The sequence below is a fragment of the Oryzias melastigma genome, linkage group LG15, assembly GCF_002922805.2.
Source record: "Oryzias melastigma strain HK-1 linkage group LG15, ASM292280v2, whole genome shotgun sequence".
NCBI classification, from domain to species: Eukaryota; Metazoa; Chordata; class Actinopteri; order Beloniformes; family Adrianichthyidae; genus Oryzias; species Oryzias melastigma.
Genome location: NC_050526.1, coordinates 7,592,902 through 7,612,177, shown reverse-complemented (window position 1 = coordinate 7,612,177; position 19,276 = coordinate 7,592,902). Strand labels below are relative to the sequence as shown.

The following is a 19,276-nucleotide window of genomic DNA, read 5'->3' as shown; positions in this document are numbered from 1 at the left end:
GTGCAATAAACTAAATCCTTTCTTTTTAACACAGCAGCGTCAATGGGAGCCTGAAACATCTGGATCAAGCAGCTCCATGTGGAATATAACTTAACCTGTGCCCGTGACACAGAAGGTATTCATTATGCCTGGAGACTTAATGATCTTTTTAGTGTCTAAAGAGTCCCACTGTTAATGTGATACATTCATAATAAATATTAAAATTGAGGTGGAAAACTAGAGAGAAAAGGTCACACACTCAGAGGATTTGACATTTACAGACCAGAACAAACAGACTTGGGGAGAGTTTCTCTCAAAAAGCTGTGACTGCAATGAATGATAATTTTACACCGCTGTCCACCTCATTCTTGCACATTTTTTGAAACTTGCTTTGTTTTTCTATTTATTTATTTGTATTGACTGTCGTCATTGAAGAGAACTCTACATAAAAACCATCATACCATGTACGGTGACAGTAAAGGCTTCCCATTCTATTCTATTCATTTTTAAGGATTCATTGGTTAAAATTGCTTTAATTTGAATACCATTCAAAAGCACAGGTGTCATTCCCCAAGGGCGGCCGTGGTGCAGCGGTAGGGTGGTCGTCCACTGATTGGAAGATTGCTGGCTCAATCCTGCCTTGTCAGACCATTTGTTGAACTGTCCTTGGGCAAGACACTGAACCACGCGGCCTCTGGTGGAAGGTTGGCACCAGTGTTTGGCAGTGGAGCCACCATCAGTGTGTGAATGTAAAGCTCTTTTGGCCTTCAACGAAGGTAGATTAATGCTATACAAGTATTTACACAGACAGATGCTTGGAAGGAAACAGTTTGCTTCACATTTCCTGTTTTGCAGAAGTTCTTGTCCTCTCCAGAGCTGGAGTCCACCAGAGAAGAAGGGCTAGTTTGGATGGTGAGTTTAGGATGCTGGGACTCATGAATTATGGCTCTGGCCTCGTCCACATCCTGATTGGCCACTCCTCCCTGCATCCTGTCCACACAGACCTGTTTCACTTTTTGGATTCATCTAGAGGGCTGAAATGCTCAAGATTTAAAATCTCAGGTCAAGAATCTGAGTTTGACCGGATGATCAGATCATTCAGCTTGACTGTTCTGGTTTAGATGAGGTCTGTTTTTATGGGTGTGTAAAAGAAAGTCTCTGGTGGACTAGATTTTCTTATTTTATAGATGTTTTTTTTTTTTTAGAAGAACAAAGCCAGGGAACTGCTGAGGGTCTCTGATAGTTGTACAGCTTCTCTTTGTCCACTAGGTGCTGCTACGTGTACATCTTCACCAACCAGGAGGGTTCTTGTAAGAAAACACAAAATGGCTTTGAAAGTAAACATTTGCTCCTGACAAAGTCGTCTGTACACCTCTGAGAGTCTTTTAATCACTTCATTAAACAGATTCAGAGACTGCTGGGATGATGCTGCAGCTCACCCATCAAACATCAACCTCTGCTGTGACCCGCTTTATTTCTGCACACAGGGTTTGAATCTGCCTTCTGGTGCACAGAAGATGATGAGAATATTCAGTTCCTGGCTGCACAGCTGCTGCATGCTCACTCTGGGATTTTTGCAGGCGTTGATGCACTTTGACTGATGCTGCAGCCTCATCATTAACGCTAGTTGATAATCCGTTACATTTGACTAATTTTGTGGCATTTTCAGAGCATTTCATCCAATTGACAACCATGTAAAGAAGTGTTTTTGCTGCCCCCTTGTGGCCAGTAGTCTCACTGTAGGTGAAGCAGATAAAGAATGGCATTTTCTGCTTTATTCTAGCACAGATATTTTCTCCGTATGTGTGATTTTTGCTTGAAGAGCCTCTTGGCTTCTATGAAAGTCAGATAAGGTCTGATAATCGACGTGCGTCCAAAGAAGCGGCTTCTGGGCTAAATGGCTGTGAGGACATTGATTGTTCCTCCAGTGTTTACACAGCAGTCCTGATATTAACCTGCATTGATCTCCTATCTTGGCCAGTTTAGCACCGTGACGTCTGCTTTCTGAATCAACATTCAGGCTTTCTAGTGACAGTGTCCTTTGGCACAAGCCAAATCTAATTTATTGGTTCAAAAATAGCAGTACAGGGACTGAAGGATGTCTAATGTGAGATGAAATTGAGGCTGGAATCAGCTTACTCTCTCATCTTCAGCAGCAGAGCCTGTTTGTCTCTCCGGCCTGTCTGCAGACTCCCTCCTCTCCCCAGGCCTCTGCATGTGCTGAGCGTCAAACAGAGGGAGTTCAGGGACGATGCCAGCCCTCCTGCTGGCTTTCCTGAGAGCAAAAATGAAACAAAATGCTTTGTTTTTTACTTTTTTCATCCCATGTGGTTGCTTTCTGAGAATCTGGTTAGGAAAGTGTCATCTTTGCAGATACTCCGCCCTCGCTGCTGCAGAGCTCACGTTATCTAGCGTCACTTCGACCCAGCTGCTCCTGCAGACATCTGGGTAGAAAACATTGCATCAGAAGGAAAATTGATTTGTGGAAGCAGATATTCCCTCCTGGGATAACTTAAGCAGAAGAAAACAGATTCTGTCTATATTCTTAAAAAGAAGACATACTTTATTTCTTCCTTCTTTTTTAAAATCATTTAGTTTCCATTTACATTAACAAGACCAAATGGTTTGGTATAATCAGGTGTTGCTCATCAGTGGAGCTCAGAGCTGTTTTCATGCCCTCAGATGTTTCTGCGTCGCTTGTCTCTCTCTGGATCTCTTGGTGCTCAGAACCAGAATGTCAGAGCAGTTCTGATGTTTGTCAGTAATCCTAACGTCGAGGCTGATTAGAAGGTTGAGCAGCTTTGTGGAGAGAAAAGCTGTAAAATCAAGCTGCAGCGATGCTGAAACTGCTGCTTAGCTGATGGATGTTCATGTGTGGAAATGAGAAAACAGGTCTGGCTCCATCACACATCCTCAGCACGTCTCAGATCAGTCTAAATAATCTGGAGGATTTTCTGTGCATCAGGAGAAGAACAAACAACCCTCAACAAACTCACAATTTCCCAAGAAAATGATGGACTCCATAATTATGAATCTCTGAGGGTAAGAATGACTCAGAGTCTCTGCCTCATCAGCCTTTGTCTGGATGAAGAAACATTTTGATGAGACCAATGAAATGCTTGGCCCTTCAGACCACAGGAAGAAGAAGAACTTGGAGAACATGGAGGTCTATGTCCAAGCAGCTGCTGTAGACTCACTGGAAACCAGTTCCAGCAAAGAGGATCCTCTTCTGAAGGTGGGGGCCACATCTCTGCCAACAATCCCACAGGCAGGAACAGAAATCCTCTGGCTGGGGCTCACTGCTGCCCCCACCCCCCACCCCCGTGGAGGGCCGTCTACAGAAGGATGCTCAGAGCCCACAGCTTATTGATCATTTGGATCTCTCTAAAAATATTACAGAGCTGGAAGGTGGACACAAAAGAGCAGCCCGTCTCCAAGGGAACAGAAGTGGAACCGGGGAGGGGGCTATTTTTGGTCTAGGACTTGGACACAAAGAGCAGATGACTGAGAAGACGTGGACAAAGTTCGATTCACTCAGAGAAGTCGACATGGCGCTCGCTGCTCGTTGCAGCGTCATCAGAACCTGCAGAGTGGCCCGGACGACCAGCTCTAGCTGAGGACTGGAACAAGCCACTGTGATGTCATCCATGGAAGATGCTTTACTCAACCAAAGAAGTCTATTCAGTCGCCTTTTTATCTCAGTATGAACGCCGCCATGTTGGAGCCGGATGACGTCAGTTAGCAGTGACTGGTCCAAGTCGGTCTGATCAGCATTTCTATGGCAACCACTCTGGACAATCAGGAGTGAGCTAATTGGACATCCTTCCACTGAGAGAGGACTCGGCAGGATCTGTCAATCAAATGTTTTTAATGATGGACATGAAACCACCTACGTTTACTGAGGCATCTGATTGGTCAGTTTATAACGTGAATAACTTGAAACAATGAAAATCAGATATTCAAAAAAAAGAGGATTATCAAGAACATATAGAAGAAGCTGTCAGAGCAAGAATGGTCATTCTGACCAATGAGTTAAATAGGCTAGAGTCGCTACGCTAGCTTGCTCCGTATGCAAAGATGGACGCCATATTGGATCCTTCAAGATATATAGAGAAAATGGTACCACCCCAATTTGTGTGTGCATAATTCTTGACTTGTACATAACTTTGTTTATGCGTAACTTTGGATTTGTGTGTGCGCAATTCTTAATTTGTACATAACTTTGCATTTGTCCATGTGTAATCATTATTTGTGCTGAACCTTGGAAGACAACCGTGGTGAAGGTGCTGCAGAGAAAGTGCATCCAGAAGCAGTGAAGGGAACAGAAAAACTTTAGTGTTGAATGTTTTAAAAACAAATATTTAGACTGTTAATGTTAAGAATCAGGCATATCTGTTTAAAATAGAGGGAGAATGTAAAGTTTCACCAGATATTATTCACAATCTAAGTTCAAAGCAGCTGATGAGAAAACTCTGCTGACCTAGCATTCTAGAACCATTTAAACTTAAATGAATCATGATTAATAGCAATTCTTTTTTATATTTTAGTTTCAGTATCAGCCGACCACTTATTGTCTGCGAATAATACCAAATGAAATTTGCACACAAAACTGCACTGCTGAAGCAAAGCGAAGGACTGCTCTCTTAGGTGCCATTCATTTGCGTTAATGAATATTAACGAGTTAATCCTAATTCGTTATTGACGCGCATTAAGGCGTCAACGTGCACAGCCCTAATTTAAACGCATCACTTACGGAGGAATCTCTGAGATGTGAAAAGAGTGTCACATCAGATTTCTGTGTAAATGTGGTTTTGTGTGTTTCAAGCTGTTGTAATTTTAATTTGAACATGTGTAAATAGTATTTTATATTTTTTTTTGTTCCATTTATGCACAAAATGTATTGTATGAATTACAGATCAAGAACTACACAGGCACAGATCAGGATGATCCTATTTTGTCTCCATGTGGACATGTCTGTTTACCAGTGCTGCAGCTTTAGCTTAGCTTTCAGCTCTGCATTCCAGAGACTCCCATCGTTTCCTCTGGATGCAGCCAAACACTTCTTACACCATCTGGCCTAAACCTCAATTTTCTGGTCACAGTTTTTCAGGTTTGATATAAGCTCTGTTTATTGGAAAACAACAAAAAGCAAAAATTCAGAAATATCATTTTTTAGGTTTTTTAAAGAGTAACAATGAAGAAAACTTTTCAGTTGGCTCATACTGGGCCTGCGACATAAGAGATAAATTCTTACATTCAGCACCTTCAGCATAAACATACGAGATGCAACAATTCACTTTTCCCACAGTTCAGCCTAATGGTCTATCAGACGGTTGGTTTTACAGCCAGAATTGTTGCATCCTCTGAGTTTCCACAGGAGCTTTAAGGGCCGCCTGCAGCTTCAGTCCATTACTTTCAGAGAATTTCACTGAACTCTAACCTGTCTACTCACTACAACAGCCGTGGTGCTGTGAGTCACCTGCAGAGCAGGTAGAAAACATCTGATCTGACAAAGGGGAAATAGGAAGATGAACGTCTTTTAGTGTCAGTTTAGTCTGACATAAAACAGATGCTGGATTACAGTAAATACGTTTTGCCGTTTTGCATGATTACTATCCTACAGTACAGAAGTAATCCATTACTCTCAGCTCTAGTCAATCCGGTTGCGACTGCTTGCATGCGCTCCTCCAGATGCTGAGAGGAACCTGCGTGAGCCGGAACTTCCTCAGTGGACCAGCAGGAAGCGTGCTGCTGTGGGTCAGCGTCCTCAGCATCTGCGGTTTGATGCTGCAGCTCCCAAAAACAAACCCGGGCTCTCTTTCACTCTGTGGAAACGCTCATGGAAATAACACTGATTACCTGGACCAGGTGTGTTCAGTCAATCAGAATGTGGAGACATCTGACTGAGCTAGTCAGCAGCTGGCAGGGCTTGGAGATCTGGAAAACAGGCAGGCGGCTCTGGAGGACCAGGAATGGGGAACACTGCTTTATGAGCATCCCAAGTGAGGCAGCACACTTGAAGGCGGATGTCCTGATCAGAATTTTGCCTACTTCACTCATTTGATTTGGAGTATTTGATATCGAGTCCTGATCCGATACTTTTGAAAACCAAAAAGGAAACCTGAAAAAACGTAATAAACACATCCAGAATTTCCCTTTTTGATTTCATTAACCTTATTTCATCTTTAACAGAACACTTCTGTGAAGTTGCTTCAATAATTAAGACAAAATAATGCAACTGTTAGCCAGCATTAACAACGAACTAGTGAAAATAGGTAATATTTAGTCTGATAACAAAGTTTGGTGATTGTATCTTTAGGATTTTCAGCACATTTAGGTTTACATCAAAAATGATTAAAGAGGGGAAATCAGCATAATTGTGTTAAAAGAATATAAATCTCTAGGTTATGGGGCGGCAGAAATAAACCAGAATTCCTGATCATGTCAAGCCTAAAGGAGGAACCAGAAGAGGGTCCTGTGATGCCAGCAACCATCTGACTTTTCCCCCGGCTCCTCCTCCGGGTCCGGCTCCGCCCACTCGTCTCCTGGCCACAGCAGCGCGAGGCTTTGTTCTCAGGTTTCAGAGCTGCGCGCGCGGGTACCTGCAGCATTCTGCAGCCGCTGCACGGAGCAGCAGCAGCTGCTGCAGCTGCGACCCGCGGGTGTGAAGCGCTCACAGCACACATACACTGCTGCTTCCGGTGCTTCCTTTCACTGTAAAAGCCTCTGGTCCGGGAGTCACCAGTACCCACAGCTGAATCTGTAAAAGGATGTCAAATACACACTTGATTTGTTTTTTATCAAATATATCTTAAAATTACATTTTGTAAGTACTATAATATGCATCAAGATCATGTATTGGTGTAAGTTAAAGGTTAAAGCCACACAACTGAACCGGGAGTGGGAAGTCTGTTGTATGCATTGACTGTATAAGAAAGACATTTTTTACAGTCAATGGTTGTATGCCACGGGTCTCCAACCTGAGGATCCGGAGCCACAAGTGGCTCTTTAGCTTTAGTGAAAAACTCTTAACAATTGAGGAAAAATAGATCATTTATTTAAGTGTGTCATTTCTGCTTAGATATTTAACATGTCAAACCACTAAGCAAAACAAGTTTTATTTACTGTCAGAAATTCTATAGAAATGTTATTTAAATTTGAGTTTTTAATTTACAGTTAGTCAAATGAAAGACTCCAAACATTGTTTTTTATTTTGGTCAATTGCACTAAAGGGGTTAAAGTTTTGAACAAATGCAGTTTAAAAGGATTTAGTTATGTGTTTTGTGCCTGAGATCCTAAAGCACGTTTCAAAGCAGGGAGGGGCTTGTTCTTCTTTTTCTTCTTTTTTACTGTGTGCATGTTTACCATCTACAGCTGGAAGAGGCTTGGTGCAAATCTGGTGAATCTTGCTCCATACTTTTCTTTCCCATGTCTATTCCGATTAATCAAATGTGTCAAAGTCAAGGCCTGGGGGCCGGATCCGGCCCTCCAGGTAATTCTATCCGGCCCTCCAGATCATTTTATTTTATTGTTATTAATGACCCGATGTTATCTTGCGCTCATTTCTAACCTGTAGAATTTTGACTAAATATATTTTTATGGATAGTAAAATATTGGAAGTTAATTAAGGTTTAAATTGATTTATTCTGGAATAATATTCCTGCATTTTTATTACTCATAATTATGTTAAAAAGTTACTGTTTTAAAGGTTAAAAAATTGCATTCTGCTTTAGATTTTTTAGGCTATTTTGGAGTTTAGCTAACATTTTATCTACGTGCTAGCTGTTTTGACTAACCTAAGTTTTTTTTTTTTAGTTCTTTAGGCAAATTTGGCATTTAGCAAATATTTTAGCTTCAGTATTTTCAGTTATCAATTTCAGCATCTTCAGCTATCAGCACTATTGTTTATATCTGAGAGTAAAAAATGACAGTAGCACACCAAATCTTGATGAAAACATCAGGTTTGACTATCTTGCTGCAGCAGGAGGACCTTTTGACACAGGGTGGGTTTTATTTATTTTTTAACGTGGTTCTCGGTGGGTTCTGGTCTGTAAGAAACTAGACCAGATGACTCTTTTAATGTTAGAAGTTACAGACCCCTGCTCTGGGGAGAGTGGCGAGCTGCAGTCAGGAAGCATTTAACGCCACAATTCAACCCCTTTAACACCAAGAGCCAAACAGGAAGGCATTGAATCCCATTTTTTAAGTTTTCTGGATTTGAGCCCATGTCTTGGGTTGGACACTCTTCTCCCTCTGTGTAATAGTGTGAATACTTAGTAAACAGTCACACTAAAGAGATTCTCCTGCTCCTTTCTGTACGCTTTTCAGCACGTAAAATCACAATCACACTTTCAGCGATTTCATCAATCTTGGAATCAAAATGTTCATCTTGTTCAGAACATTACTGCTTATATTTTTGGTTTTTATCAACTTTATAGTTTTTGAAATATCGAGCAAAATATGCTACATAGGAAATGAATGAGGAAGTCTTCAAATTCAAAATTTTAAGAAGATTAGCAACAAGCCTTTAAATATATTCATGGGATATGTTTTAATATTTTATAGTAATTTTCAAAAATATTAGAGTTTAGCTAATATTTTAGGAACATTCTAATGTTTTTGACTAACTTAGTCTACTGGGGAATTTTAGGCTATTTCGGAGTTTGGCTAGTATTTCAGCAGCGAGCTAGCCGGCATCTAGATAGATAGACAGCTTGATTAATCCTTTTGGGATGTGCCTGCAGGGAAATTAAAAATCTACTCATTGGCATGAATATCAATTATTCTTATTAAACAGTCTATGCATCTACTAAAGTTTTTTGGGACAAAATTTAAATTTAACTCATATTTAAGCAACACGATAAATATTTTTTGCAAACCTGGCATGTATTAGGGATATTTAAGCCATTTTACCAAACATTTTTCAAAAATTTAGGTCAACTTCAGCTCTCTTTCATAGTTCTTTCGCAACATTTTCACTCTTTAAGCAAATTTAACATTTTGCAAATAACAGTAAATCCCTTCAGCATCTGCAGTGACTACTTTCAGCAGAAAGCATTCACACTAGCATTATTGCAGGTAATGCAACCTTTCTACTTAAATGTTTTCAGTTGTGCGACACATCAAAAATGGAGGGTAAGATAAATTAGAGTTGTTGTACAGACCTGACTGTTAACCAGTGGGTGATTGATCTGTGGTTAGTCCACCTGTCTGCCTGAACGATGATTCAGTGCAGTTTTAAAGTAGCAGACAAACAGCAGAGGTTACCAGACAGTCGAGGTCAGAAACCTTTGAAAGTACATGAGAATGATTTTACATCCATTTTTGCTAAATGTCTGGATTTAACGAAACATTTGAAAGCGTTGTTGTTCTGCTTTGACTCGAACAACATGTTGTGAGAGGTGCTTTGCTCTAAAGCAGACAGAATTTCCCATCTGGACCCACTCTTGCATCCCAATCATCTCGGGGGCTTTTATTTTGGAGGGATGCTGCGCGTTTTCCGGTGGTGTCAGCTGTTTTCCTCCACAGCTGTGACTCCCACAGAACAGCCTCACACTGACCGAGCAGCGCTCCAACTTGGCTCGTACCCGCGCAGCTCGCGCCTCCCGCGGCTCGTCTCCCGCCGTCAGCGGACCGACAGCTCACACCGATCACCGGAGCATCCCCGGGACGGGACGGCACGCGGCATGGCTCCCCGGTCCGTCTCTTGAGGAGGGAGTCCGCGCGGAGCTGTAGTTTCTCTCCAGAGGCGAGGAATGCAATCTGAGCATCAATGTTTCACTGGGGCAAGTGGAAGAAGAGGATGGGGGCCAACAGCTCTTCAAAGAGACCCGTTTTCGACGAGAAGGAAGATGGTGAGTGACCGAACCAGCAGCTGCTGGCTCCGAAACGAAGCTCGGAGTTTGGGGTTCGGAGTCAGTTCGGGTCTGTTGGATCCGGTCCAAAGCTTCCTAACAGATGAAGAAACTTTGGGAGTCTCGTGGAGCTCATAGTGAGGAGATTTCAGCAAACAGAGGCGCTGACAGGAAATAAGTGTTTGGTCAAAAGTTTTAAGAACTGTGTTTAGATTCTTGGACATTATCAGAACATCTCGCTGTAGGAAACTGAGGGTTCGAGCAGAATTACTGCTTCATCTAGAGGCTTTTATTCTGAAAACCAGTTCCCTGCAGAAGAAGATGTTTAGAACCTGAAGGAGACGCAGCCACAAACTCATAGTGATGGGCAGATTACTGCCCCCCCCCCCCCCTCAGCAACCCATGAGCTGTGTGTGTGTGGGTGTGTGGGGGGGTACAACACAAACAGACTCTGCCTAAGTTGGCAAAAGTTAAACAAATGAGGCCATTTCACTGCAGGGATGTGGTCATGGTGTGTGCATGTGTGATGTGTGCACAAGTGTGTATGTTGTCTGCATTTGCATGTAATGTGTGTGTGGTGTGTATGTGTGATATGTTCATAAGTGTGTGTTGTGTGTGTGTGGGGGGGGTGTGGGTGTGTGTGGTATGTTCATAAGTGTGTGTTGTGTGTGTGGGGGTGTGTGTGTGTGTGTGTGTGTGGTATGCATGCTTGTGTTTGTTGTGTACATGCATATAACAAACACGCACATGCACACTCACGTGTCCGTGCCCCACTTCAGTCTTCTGGACACAAGTCTCCATCCTGACTTCGGTCTACAGTCGACTTTGGTCGTTGACAGTATATAGAGCTGGACAGTCAGCTGTGACATCACCAGTAGAAAATTCCTTATTACCTTCCTTACTCTAGCAAAATTAAGTCGTTTCTCCCACGATGTTGGAACCAGATGACGTTAGTGAGCAGTGATTGGTCCGAACCGTCTGAGTCATCGTTTCTCTCTGGCTAATCAGGAGAGAGTTTGTTGGAAAGCCACACCCGTCCACTGAAAGCAGCTCGGGAGAATCAAAGGTTTGAGCATTCGAGGTCGGGACACCACATGCTCTTATTGAGCCAGCTGATCGGCCAGTTTCTAACGTGAATAACTTTCAATAAAGAAAATCTATTAGAAAAAAGAGAGAATTAGAAAAGGTCAACTCTTTAAAAACGGAGGCGTCGACAGTGACGCTTAAACACAAAATCTGTGACTAGTGTGACTTTACAACTGTTATCATGATAATTCCAGCAGATTCTGCTTTTCTGCTTCTGAATCCACTGGAATTATCATGTTAACGGTTGAAAAGCTTCAGTAAATCAAAGAACATAAACACTGTATGGAGTGATTGTTGTGCCACCATATTGCAATCAAAAGTCACAGTTTGAAGATTATTAGTCACATATTTTGACAAAATATTTTTAAAAAATGTTTGCAAAAGCAAAAATATTTTTTGCAAGTAAAAAAATGTTTTGAAATGCAATAAAAGCTTTTGAAAGCAAATATTAAAGATTTTTTATCAGCAAATTATGATTTCTTTTTCTTAACACTTTTCATTTTTTTGCAACTTTCAAAATATTGAACTGAAAACTGTGACGTTTGCTTGCAATACGGAGGCACAAAAATCCCTCCAGAACTCTGGAACTCTGGTGTTAAAGGGTTAAAAAATGTCCTAGAGCTGGAACGTTCATTCTGACCAACAGAAGGAGTGTTTATTTCTCTATAGATGTAGATGGGATTTTGGCCTCTTTACACCAGCTGGTACTTCCTGTTTGAAATGTGAGGGGGGAGGGGTTACTGTGTCCAGTTCTTATAGACTGTCGATGATTCTGGCTGTGTTTGGTTCCTCTGAGATCAGAAAAGGTTTTTGTCCAAAATGATGACATTTACAGAGGGAGCGTGAGGTCGGGGTCATGCATTGGAGGGGGGGCTGGACCCGCGCTGTGCTGCAGATGTGCATCTGCTGTGATGCAGGGGTGTAATCCACAACTCGCTCTGCAGAGACGGACAGCGTTCAAAGTGCTGCGGACGAGCCCTCCGCCGTGGCGTGGACGCCGACCGCGGCTGGAGACGTCTGCTGACGCCTGTCAGGCCTCTTCCTGGAAAGCGGCGTGTGGCCTACATTGGACAGGAAAGCGGAGCGGCTTTGGCTGTAAAGCCTGCAGACATAATCAGGCGGTCAGGTTGATGATTAGGTGTAGCTGCCAGGAAGGCTGCTTTGGCAGATAGTTTGATTAAGAGAGAAAAGCTGTGGAATTGATTGAGGTGTGCATCCGTCCAGTCTCTCCCACACTTTAGAGAACTGTCAGTGTGTGTCATCTGTGGTTCTCCAGCTTTACTGAACATCACATCTTTGAAAAGAGCAAACACAAAGAATACAGTTTCTCAGCTTCAAACTGAAACACTTACGTTTGAATTCAAAGCTGAGCAGAAAGTTGATGTTTTGGAAGTCATAGAGAGCATTGGAGTTGAAGTGCAGCCCCCCCACGGAGAGGAGGCAGACAGGGGTGGATGGAGGATCGGGGAGAGCAGCAGGAGGTGGAAATATGGAGGTCAGACAGAAAGTTGGAGAGGGAGCGTGGATGGCCTTAAGAGAGAACTGCAGAATTTAGAATCTAATTCAGAAATGAAGCGTGGGGGCGGGGCTGACATTTGGTTGGTGGATATATGCGATATATACGTTTCAGTTTGACCACTAGGTGGAGATCATACTATAGCATTACACCTCATTCTAGAAGAAGAAGAAAGCATGAGGAAAAAACTGTTTTAGACCAGAAATGGTTACTTTAAAAAATATTTCCTTAAAAGAGTTTGGAAAATCAGTGTCTGGGTTTATAAAGATGATCATTTAGTCAGCAATGTATGTTTACGTCGACCGGACGTTAGCATTAGCCGTCCTATGGGAAATTCCATTAAATATTAGCATCAAGCTAGCAGACTTTAGCTTTATGTGCTAAATCGATTTATATTTTTATGAGTCGATTCTGTTAAGCTTGAATCGAGTAATCTATTTTATTAACCCAGCCCTAATGCTAATGAATTGTTGTGGTTCTTCTGATTGTTTTTAACCTGTTTCTATGAGGTTCTGTAAGGAGAAGGAACCAGCAGAAACCCACCAATGAGAGCCGTTTGTCTGACAGTCATCGGCGCTGGAGCTCCTGGCTGACTGTTCAGGTGAACTGTTGGGCAGGCTCCAGACCAGACACTGTCCCGCCTGATTACAGTGTTCGAAGGTAGCTGCTCCTCACCAACCTTTACAGAAGTCTGACCATGACCGCCATTAAAACCAGCTGTGATCCAGCAGAGACGGACAGAAAACATGCAGCTGAGAGCAACAGGAAGCTCTGCTAACGACCAGCACACTTCACCCAGTGTCTGTGTGTTGGTGTGAGTATTTATGTGTGCGTGGATGTCTACGGCAGCGTCGGATGAGGATAAAGATTTATGTCACAGAGTAATCAGATTACTGCCTCTGAATGCTGAAGCGTTGACTTTTTCCTCCGTCAAAGACGAGCAGATTCTCCCTTTTCTGCATTCAGAGCAGCTTCCTGAGCCGCTGCAGTCGCTGTTCCACCGTCTGCAGAGCTCCGCGGTGATTGGCTGTGGTAGGAAGGCCGTGGATGTGTGTCAGATGATCCTTAGTTTTCCTGGAATGTTAAAAACTCCTAAAGAGTTGATTCTCAAACTCAGTCACACAAGGGTCAAAATCCAAACACACTTTGGGTCGCGGGCCGAACAGGATAAACATTTATTGAACACTCTAAAATGACATTTTTAAAACTTTAAAACCATAAGTTTTTAACATAATTATTAAGTAAACATACAGCATTACCTGTGATAATGCTAGTGTGAATGCAGTAAGCTGAATTTGGTTGCTGAAGATGCTGAAATTGATAGATAAAAACGCTGAAGTTGATAGCAAGATAAAATATTAGCTAAATGCTAAATTGGCCATAAAAAAACATAGATTAGCCAAAACAGCTAGGATGTAGCTGAAAAATAGCTAAACTTCAAAATAGCCTAAAACAGAAAAAAACCTAAATTAGCCAAAAAGCTAGAATGTAACTGAAATATTAGCTAAATTTTTCAATTTTGGGGCCGGATAGAATTACCCGGAGGGCCGGATCCGGCCCCAAAGTTGAATAATTTAGCTAATATTTCAGTATTTTGGTAAATTGCACTAAAGTGGTTAAAGTTTTGAACAAATACAGTTTAAAATGAGTGAAAATGATTTAGTTATGTGCCTCAGATCTTAAATCACATGTGTCAAAGTCAAGGCCCGGGGGCCGGATAGAATTATCTGAAGGGCTGAATTGTTATATTATAGGATATCGATGTTATCTTGCACTCATTTCTAACTTGTATAATTATGACAAAATATATTTTTATGTAGACTAAAATACTGAAAGTTATTTAAGGTTTAAGTTGATTTATTCTGGAATAATATTCCTGCTTTTATATTATTCATAATTATTTTTAAAAGTTACGGTTTTAAAGTTTTAAAAATTAGCATTCTACTAGCTTTTTGGACTATTTTGGCATTTTTGTAAGATTTTTTAGGCTATTTTAAAGTTTAGCTAATATTTCAGCTACATGCTAGCTGTTTTAGCTAATTTCTTTTTTTTTTTTGGCTTATTCTGGGTTTAGATAATATTTTAGCTTGCTATCAGTTTCACCATATTCAGAGGCCAAATTCAGCTTATATCTCTTCATGCTATATATCTCGTTCATAATTATGTTAAAAAGTTACGGTTTCAAAGTTTAAAAATGTAGTTTCACAGCGTTCAGTAAATGTTTATCCTGAGGTGTGTTCTGGATTTTGGCCCCCTGTGTGATTGAGTTCGACACCCCTGTTTAAGCTTTAGTTCCTAACTGAACTTCAGTCGAAGCTGAAGATGATCTGAAGGTTTCATTTCCGCTCATGAGGGGGAAATGACACAAAACTTCTGCTGGAAGTGATCTCGACAAACCTATGGTAGTCCAGACTTCTGCTACCGTGAAAACACACTGAATCGATGATCTGAGTAGATGATTGCATATCATTGACTGTTGGTTTGCTGCTTTTCTTCAACTCGGTGGTGTTTTTGCCTCTGGTTCCTGCTGCTTCGGCTGACAGCTTTGACATTTTCCCAGCGGACATTCGGACTTGTTAAAACAAGAAAATCACAGGCGTTACTGTGACATTAAAGATGCTTCAATTCTATTTAAACCTCCTGATGTGTAAAAGACTCGCGGCTAAATGGAAATGATTATTTACGCCTGGACCTAAACTAGACTGAATGTGCCCCCCCCGGGTTGTTTGCTGTTTTTTTATGGATCAGAGCGGCCGTTCTCGATGAAAGCCGCTGGGCGGGCCTCGTGCGAAGGCGTCGTCCACCTCGGCGGCTCACGCCTCAGGTGATGTGCAGGTGCTGACAGCAGCAGCAGCGAAGGAGTTTTCAAAGACTCCAGCTCAGCTTGATGCTGACAACTGGAGGAGGAAAGGTCGCTGCTGCTTATCCTGTGTTTGTGCCCGCCTCCATGCTGGAGGAGGGATTAAGAGCGTGACACCTGACGAGGTGTTGCTGGGGGGAGGGGGGTCTTCTGCTTCTCTCTTTTACAGATGAGCTCACGCAGGTTCATCACAGATGTCTGACAGAGTGGAATTGATAATAAAGCACATAACTAGTTGGTGATGGACATATCTATTCAGTGGGCGCTCACCCCCAATCCCCCCACCCCCACCGCTACAGGCTGTGTTAGTGGGAGGGGCTATGGAGACAGAAGAGAAGCCCATGAAAGCCTGGATGAAAGTGGAAGCATGTTTTCTGAGATCTCATGGAGGAGGATGGCATGAATGGGGGACAGCAGCCACTTGACTGAAGTGAATTCTGGGTAGTTTGTAATCCCATTCATTTTGGCGGGGGATTGGGGGCTCTGCTCTGGATAAACCCACAGATTCTGAGCTGAAACCAAACAAGTCTTTTCTGGAGGATCTTCCTGCTTCATTTCTGTCTGTTTTTGAAATCAATCTGTTGGTTTTGTGCACAAACCTGGAGTTCCTGATCAGAGTTTGGATGATCTGAAAGAATCCTTTTCTACGTCTGCACCAGGAATGAAGGTTCAGTTTCACCACCGTGTCTTTGTGCTCGTTAGCTTCCCGTCCTCCCATCGTAGAGAAAACTCGTGTTTTCTGTCCTGTGACTGATGTTGAAGTTGCTGCTGAACTGCTGCTCTACTGTATCAATGAACTGGATGTGTTCAGTCAAATCTGTCCCTGTATCTTGATGCTGGGACCTCCGCAATCTCAGAACATAGGGTTGGACTCGGGGGGGGGGTTGTCAAACCACCAAATGTTTACTCAATGAAACTCAATGAACGTTCAAATCTCACATTCCAAAAGTCCCTTTTGAGCAGGTTTTTACCACTCATGATGCTGCTGCAGCTTGAAGAAAAAAAGAATCTCTGACTTAATTTAATAGGTGAGTCCAAACGGGCCTTAAAAACACAATCTAGACATTATGGAGAACCAAGTATCCGACCATGAAACAACTGCAGCTGTCTCCTGAAAGCTAAAACAGATTCAGCTGAGATAGTTCCAAAACCAAACCTGCTGTGATGGAGAACAGGACTAAACAGGAACCAGCTTCTCTGATCAGAAATCAGCTCTGCTTTCTGAGAAAGGTCCAGCTTTTGTCCTCGAGGAACACTCATGCTCCAGGATGCAGAGAACAGAGGAAGTCTTCCCTCTCCATGGTGGGGGGTCCTGTGGGTTGGACAACTTCACGAGAGGACCTGACTTTGACTGACTGATGCATCAAACTCACTCTATTCATAATTGAAGGTCTATGAGGATGCCCCCCCACCATCATCAGGAGAGCTGTTCCTCTCAGTGTGGAAAAGCACATTTGGACGAGAGGAACCAGCAGGAAACAGCAGTGAGCTGTGGACTCAGACGCCTGCACAGCCTTCTTTAGGCAAACACTTCACTCCAAATGAATTAGAACTTATGGATGCGTGGCTACACTGCACACCCCTCTGCTCTGCATCTGCACACAGCCATATTAACCCCCCTCCCGGGAAGTGCGTCCACACGTCTCCTGAAAAATCCCTCCATGATTGTAATCTGTTTGCAGAAGAGCATCAAGAAAATCTGAGATTACTACAGAGACAACAGCACCAAAAGAAGAAGAGTTTGAACTTTAGTCCCACTGCCATCACCTGAAAGCGTTCCCAGTGGTCTTTTAGTTAGGGTTCTGTTGGTTTAGCCCACATCTAAAATCTGTGTCGTTATAGGACATAGTTTCTGTTGAGAACAAGCCTACCCCTACTTCCCATCATCCCTTTGATTACACTCTCTCCAACTATCTTACAGCCCCTCACTGCTCAGACCTAACATTAGTGGTGCAACAAAAATGGTGATCAATACCAGAGCTATCCAACAGTACAGTTCTGATCCAGAGTCCAGCTCAGGGGAGGAAAGCAAAGACGTTCATGGATCTATTTGTCTGTAAGTGGATGTATCAGAATGGAGCAGAGAGACTGTCGCTTGTCGTCGTAGGACCTGGGTCACATCTACAAACTTTTTACAGCTTCTGATTCATTGAAAAAACATACTCAGAGATGCTATTTTAAGTCTAATTTTTTAATAAATGTTCTCCATCATCAGAGAAATGCCACAAGAACATGTTAAAAACCACTTACACCGGAGTGGGTTTTTAAGAATGAAACATCAAATCAAACAGAATCAATTCTATTCACAGAAATCAGCTTTTAGAGAGTGAGTCAGAGCAAACGGATCAGCTCTCTAACATGCTGAAGACGTTTCCTTCATCTGTCCTGAACATTACAATGTGCCCAAAACCTGCAGAAATGCAGTGCTACAGATTTCATGTAAACCTATAGAGGAGCTCATTCCCCCCTAAAGGCTGTGTGTGGGGGGGGTCAGCGCATGGTGCTATAATGCTAACCGTCTGCTGCTGTCAGCTGTGAGGAGACAGGACCGAAGCAGAGAAACAGCATTCAGGGATCCATGAGACCTGGATTAGAGCCGATGCACCGGGGGGGAGGGGCAGCACAGTTGTGCCCTAAATACCTGTGAAAGCCAACAGAAGTCAAGTGTATGTGGGCCAGAACTTCCTGCCTCTCCCACACAGCAGCGCTGAAGGAGAAAGAAGTAGGCCACATTGTCCTTCTCCCCCTTAGATCAGGAGAAAGGAAGTGCAGCAGCCTCTCCTGTGTTTGAAGAACAGAGCTCCGGCTCTTCCTCTGTGTTCCTGTTTGACTTTACTGTAAACGTTCCTCCACAGAACAGCCTCTGTTCACTGAGCTGCATGCATATAACACCAGCTGTTTAATGATTAAACATCTTGAAGTTAAGAGCAGCTGAACTTCAAATCGTCCTCCTTGAAGGAAGACTTTAAAGGTAAAGTTTTACACATAGTTGTGTGAAATTTGTTCTCCACATTTGACTCGTTCCCGGGGGGAGTGGTGAGCTGCAGACACAGCCGCACAAACCATTTGGTGGTTTCAAGTGTTTGAACTGTTCATTCCTCACTAAAGAACTCCAAAGTGGTATTTTGATCCGTTCAAGTTTTTCTAAGTAATCCTTCGAGCTCAGCAGTAGCCCCTCCCATACCCACAAAAGCGAGCGGGCCCTCACGATCTGACGTCACAAGTTGAGAACCGGCCCCTCCAGGAAGAATATACTCCGCCTCCAGGCTAATACAAACACTTTCTCCCGCTAAGCTAGTGGTGATCAGCTAGCTTAGGGAGCCCCCTCCCACCCCCGACTCGTGCGCAGGTGTTTGTCTGTGTTGTGATCCAGTGTAGAGATGGCTAGCGTTCAAACTTTGTGCGGTGGCCTCCACCAAAGAACATTCTGGTGAGGAATCTGCATGACACCTTGGGATGGATCCTAAACGTATCCAAGAATGGCACAAACGGGAATATAGGGAAAACGGCAGGACAAAGGGAGCAGACTGTTTCCTGGTGGAAATGCAAGCGATGAACTGGGAGAACTGATTTGAACATGGAGCCTTGAGCATAGATGGAAAGGTGCGCATGTCTCTTGGAAAATGATCTGCACTAAATCAAAAAGGATTTTTGATACAGAGATTGATGATGCTTCAAAAGAAAACGTTCACAGCCAGTGCTAGTCAGAACAATGTTCTCAAGATTTCAATAAATCCTGAAAGTTTATCTGGTTTGTCTGCATATTTTGACCAAATTTCACCATAAAATGATCCCATTACCATCACCATTTTGTCTGAGCCAAATTTGGGGGATAAATGCCAGGGCTACACTGTATGTACATCATCCATCCATCCATTTTCTTGACCGCTTCGTCCCTTTCGGGGTCGTGGGGGTGCCGGAGCCTATCCCAGCTACTGATGGGCGAAGGCGGGGTACACCCTGGACAGGTCTCCAGTCTGT

At 42.9% G+C, this 19,276-nt stretch overlaps 1 protein-coding gene across 2 annotated transcripts in view; it reads left to right on the top strand.

Moving 5' to 3' along the window:
• The first annotated feature begins 9,482 nt into the window (after nt 1-9,482).
• The window catches only part of LOC112161680 (serine/threonine-protein kinase 32C), an 89,601-nt gene continuing 79,807 nt past the window's right edge, over nt 9,483-19,276 (top strand). Inside the window, exon 1 of one of the 2 annotated variants that reach the window (XM_024297020.2) lies at nt 9,483-9,833. In XM_024297020.2, the coding sequence (XP_024152788.2) occupies nt 9,735-9,833 (99 nt within the window). In that variant the 5' untranslated portion in view covers nt 9,483-9,734. The remainder of the gene's footprint in view (nt 9,834-19,276) is intronic. The other variant, XM_024297019.2, reaches the window with a different exon arrangement.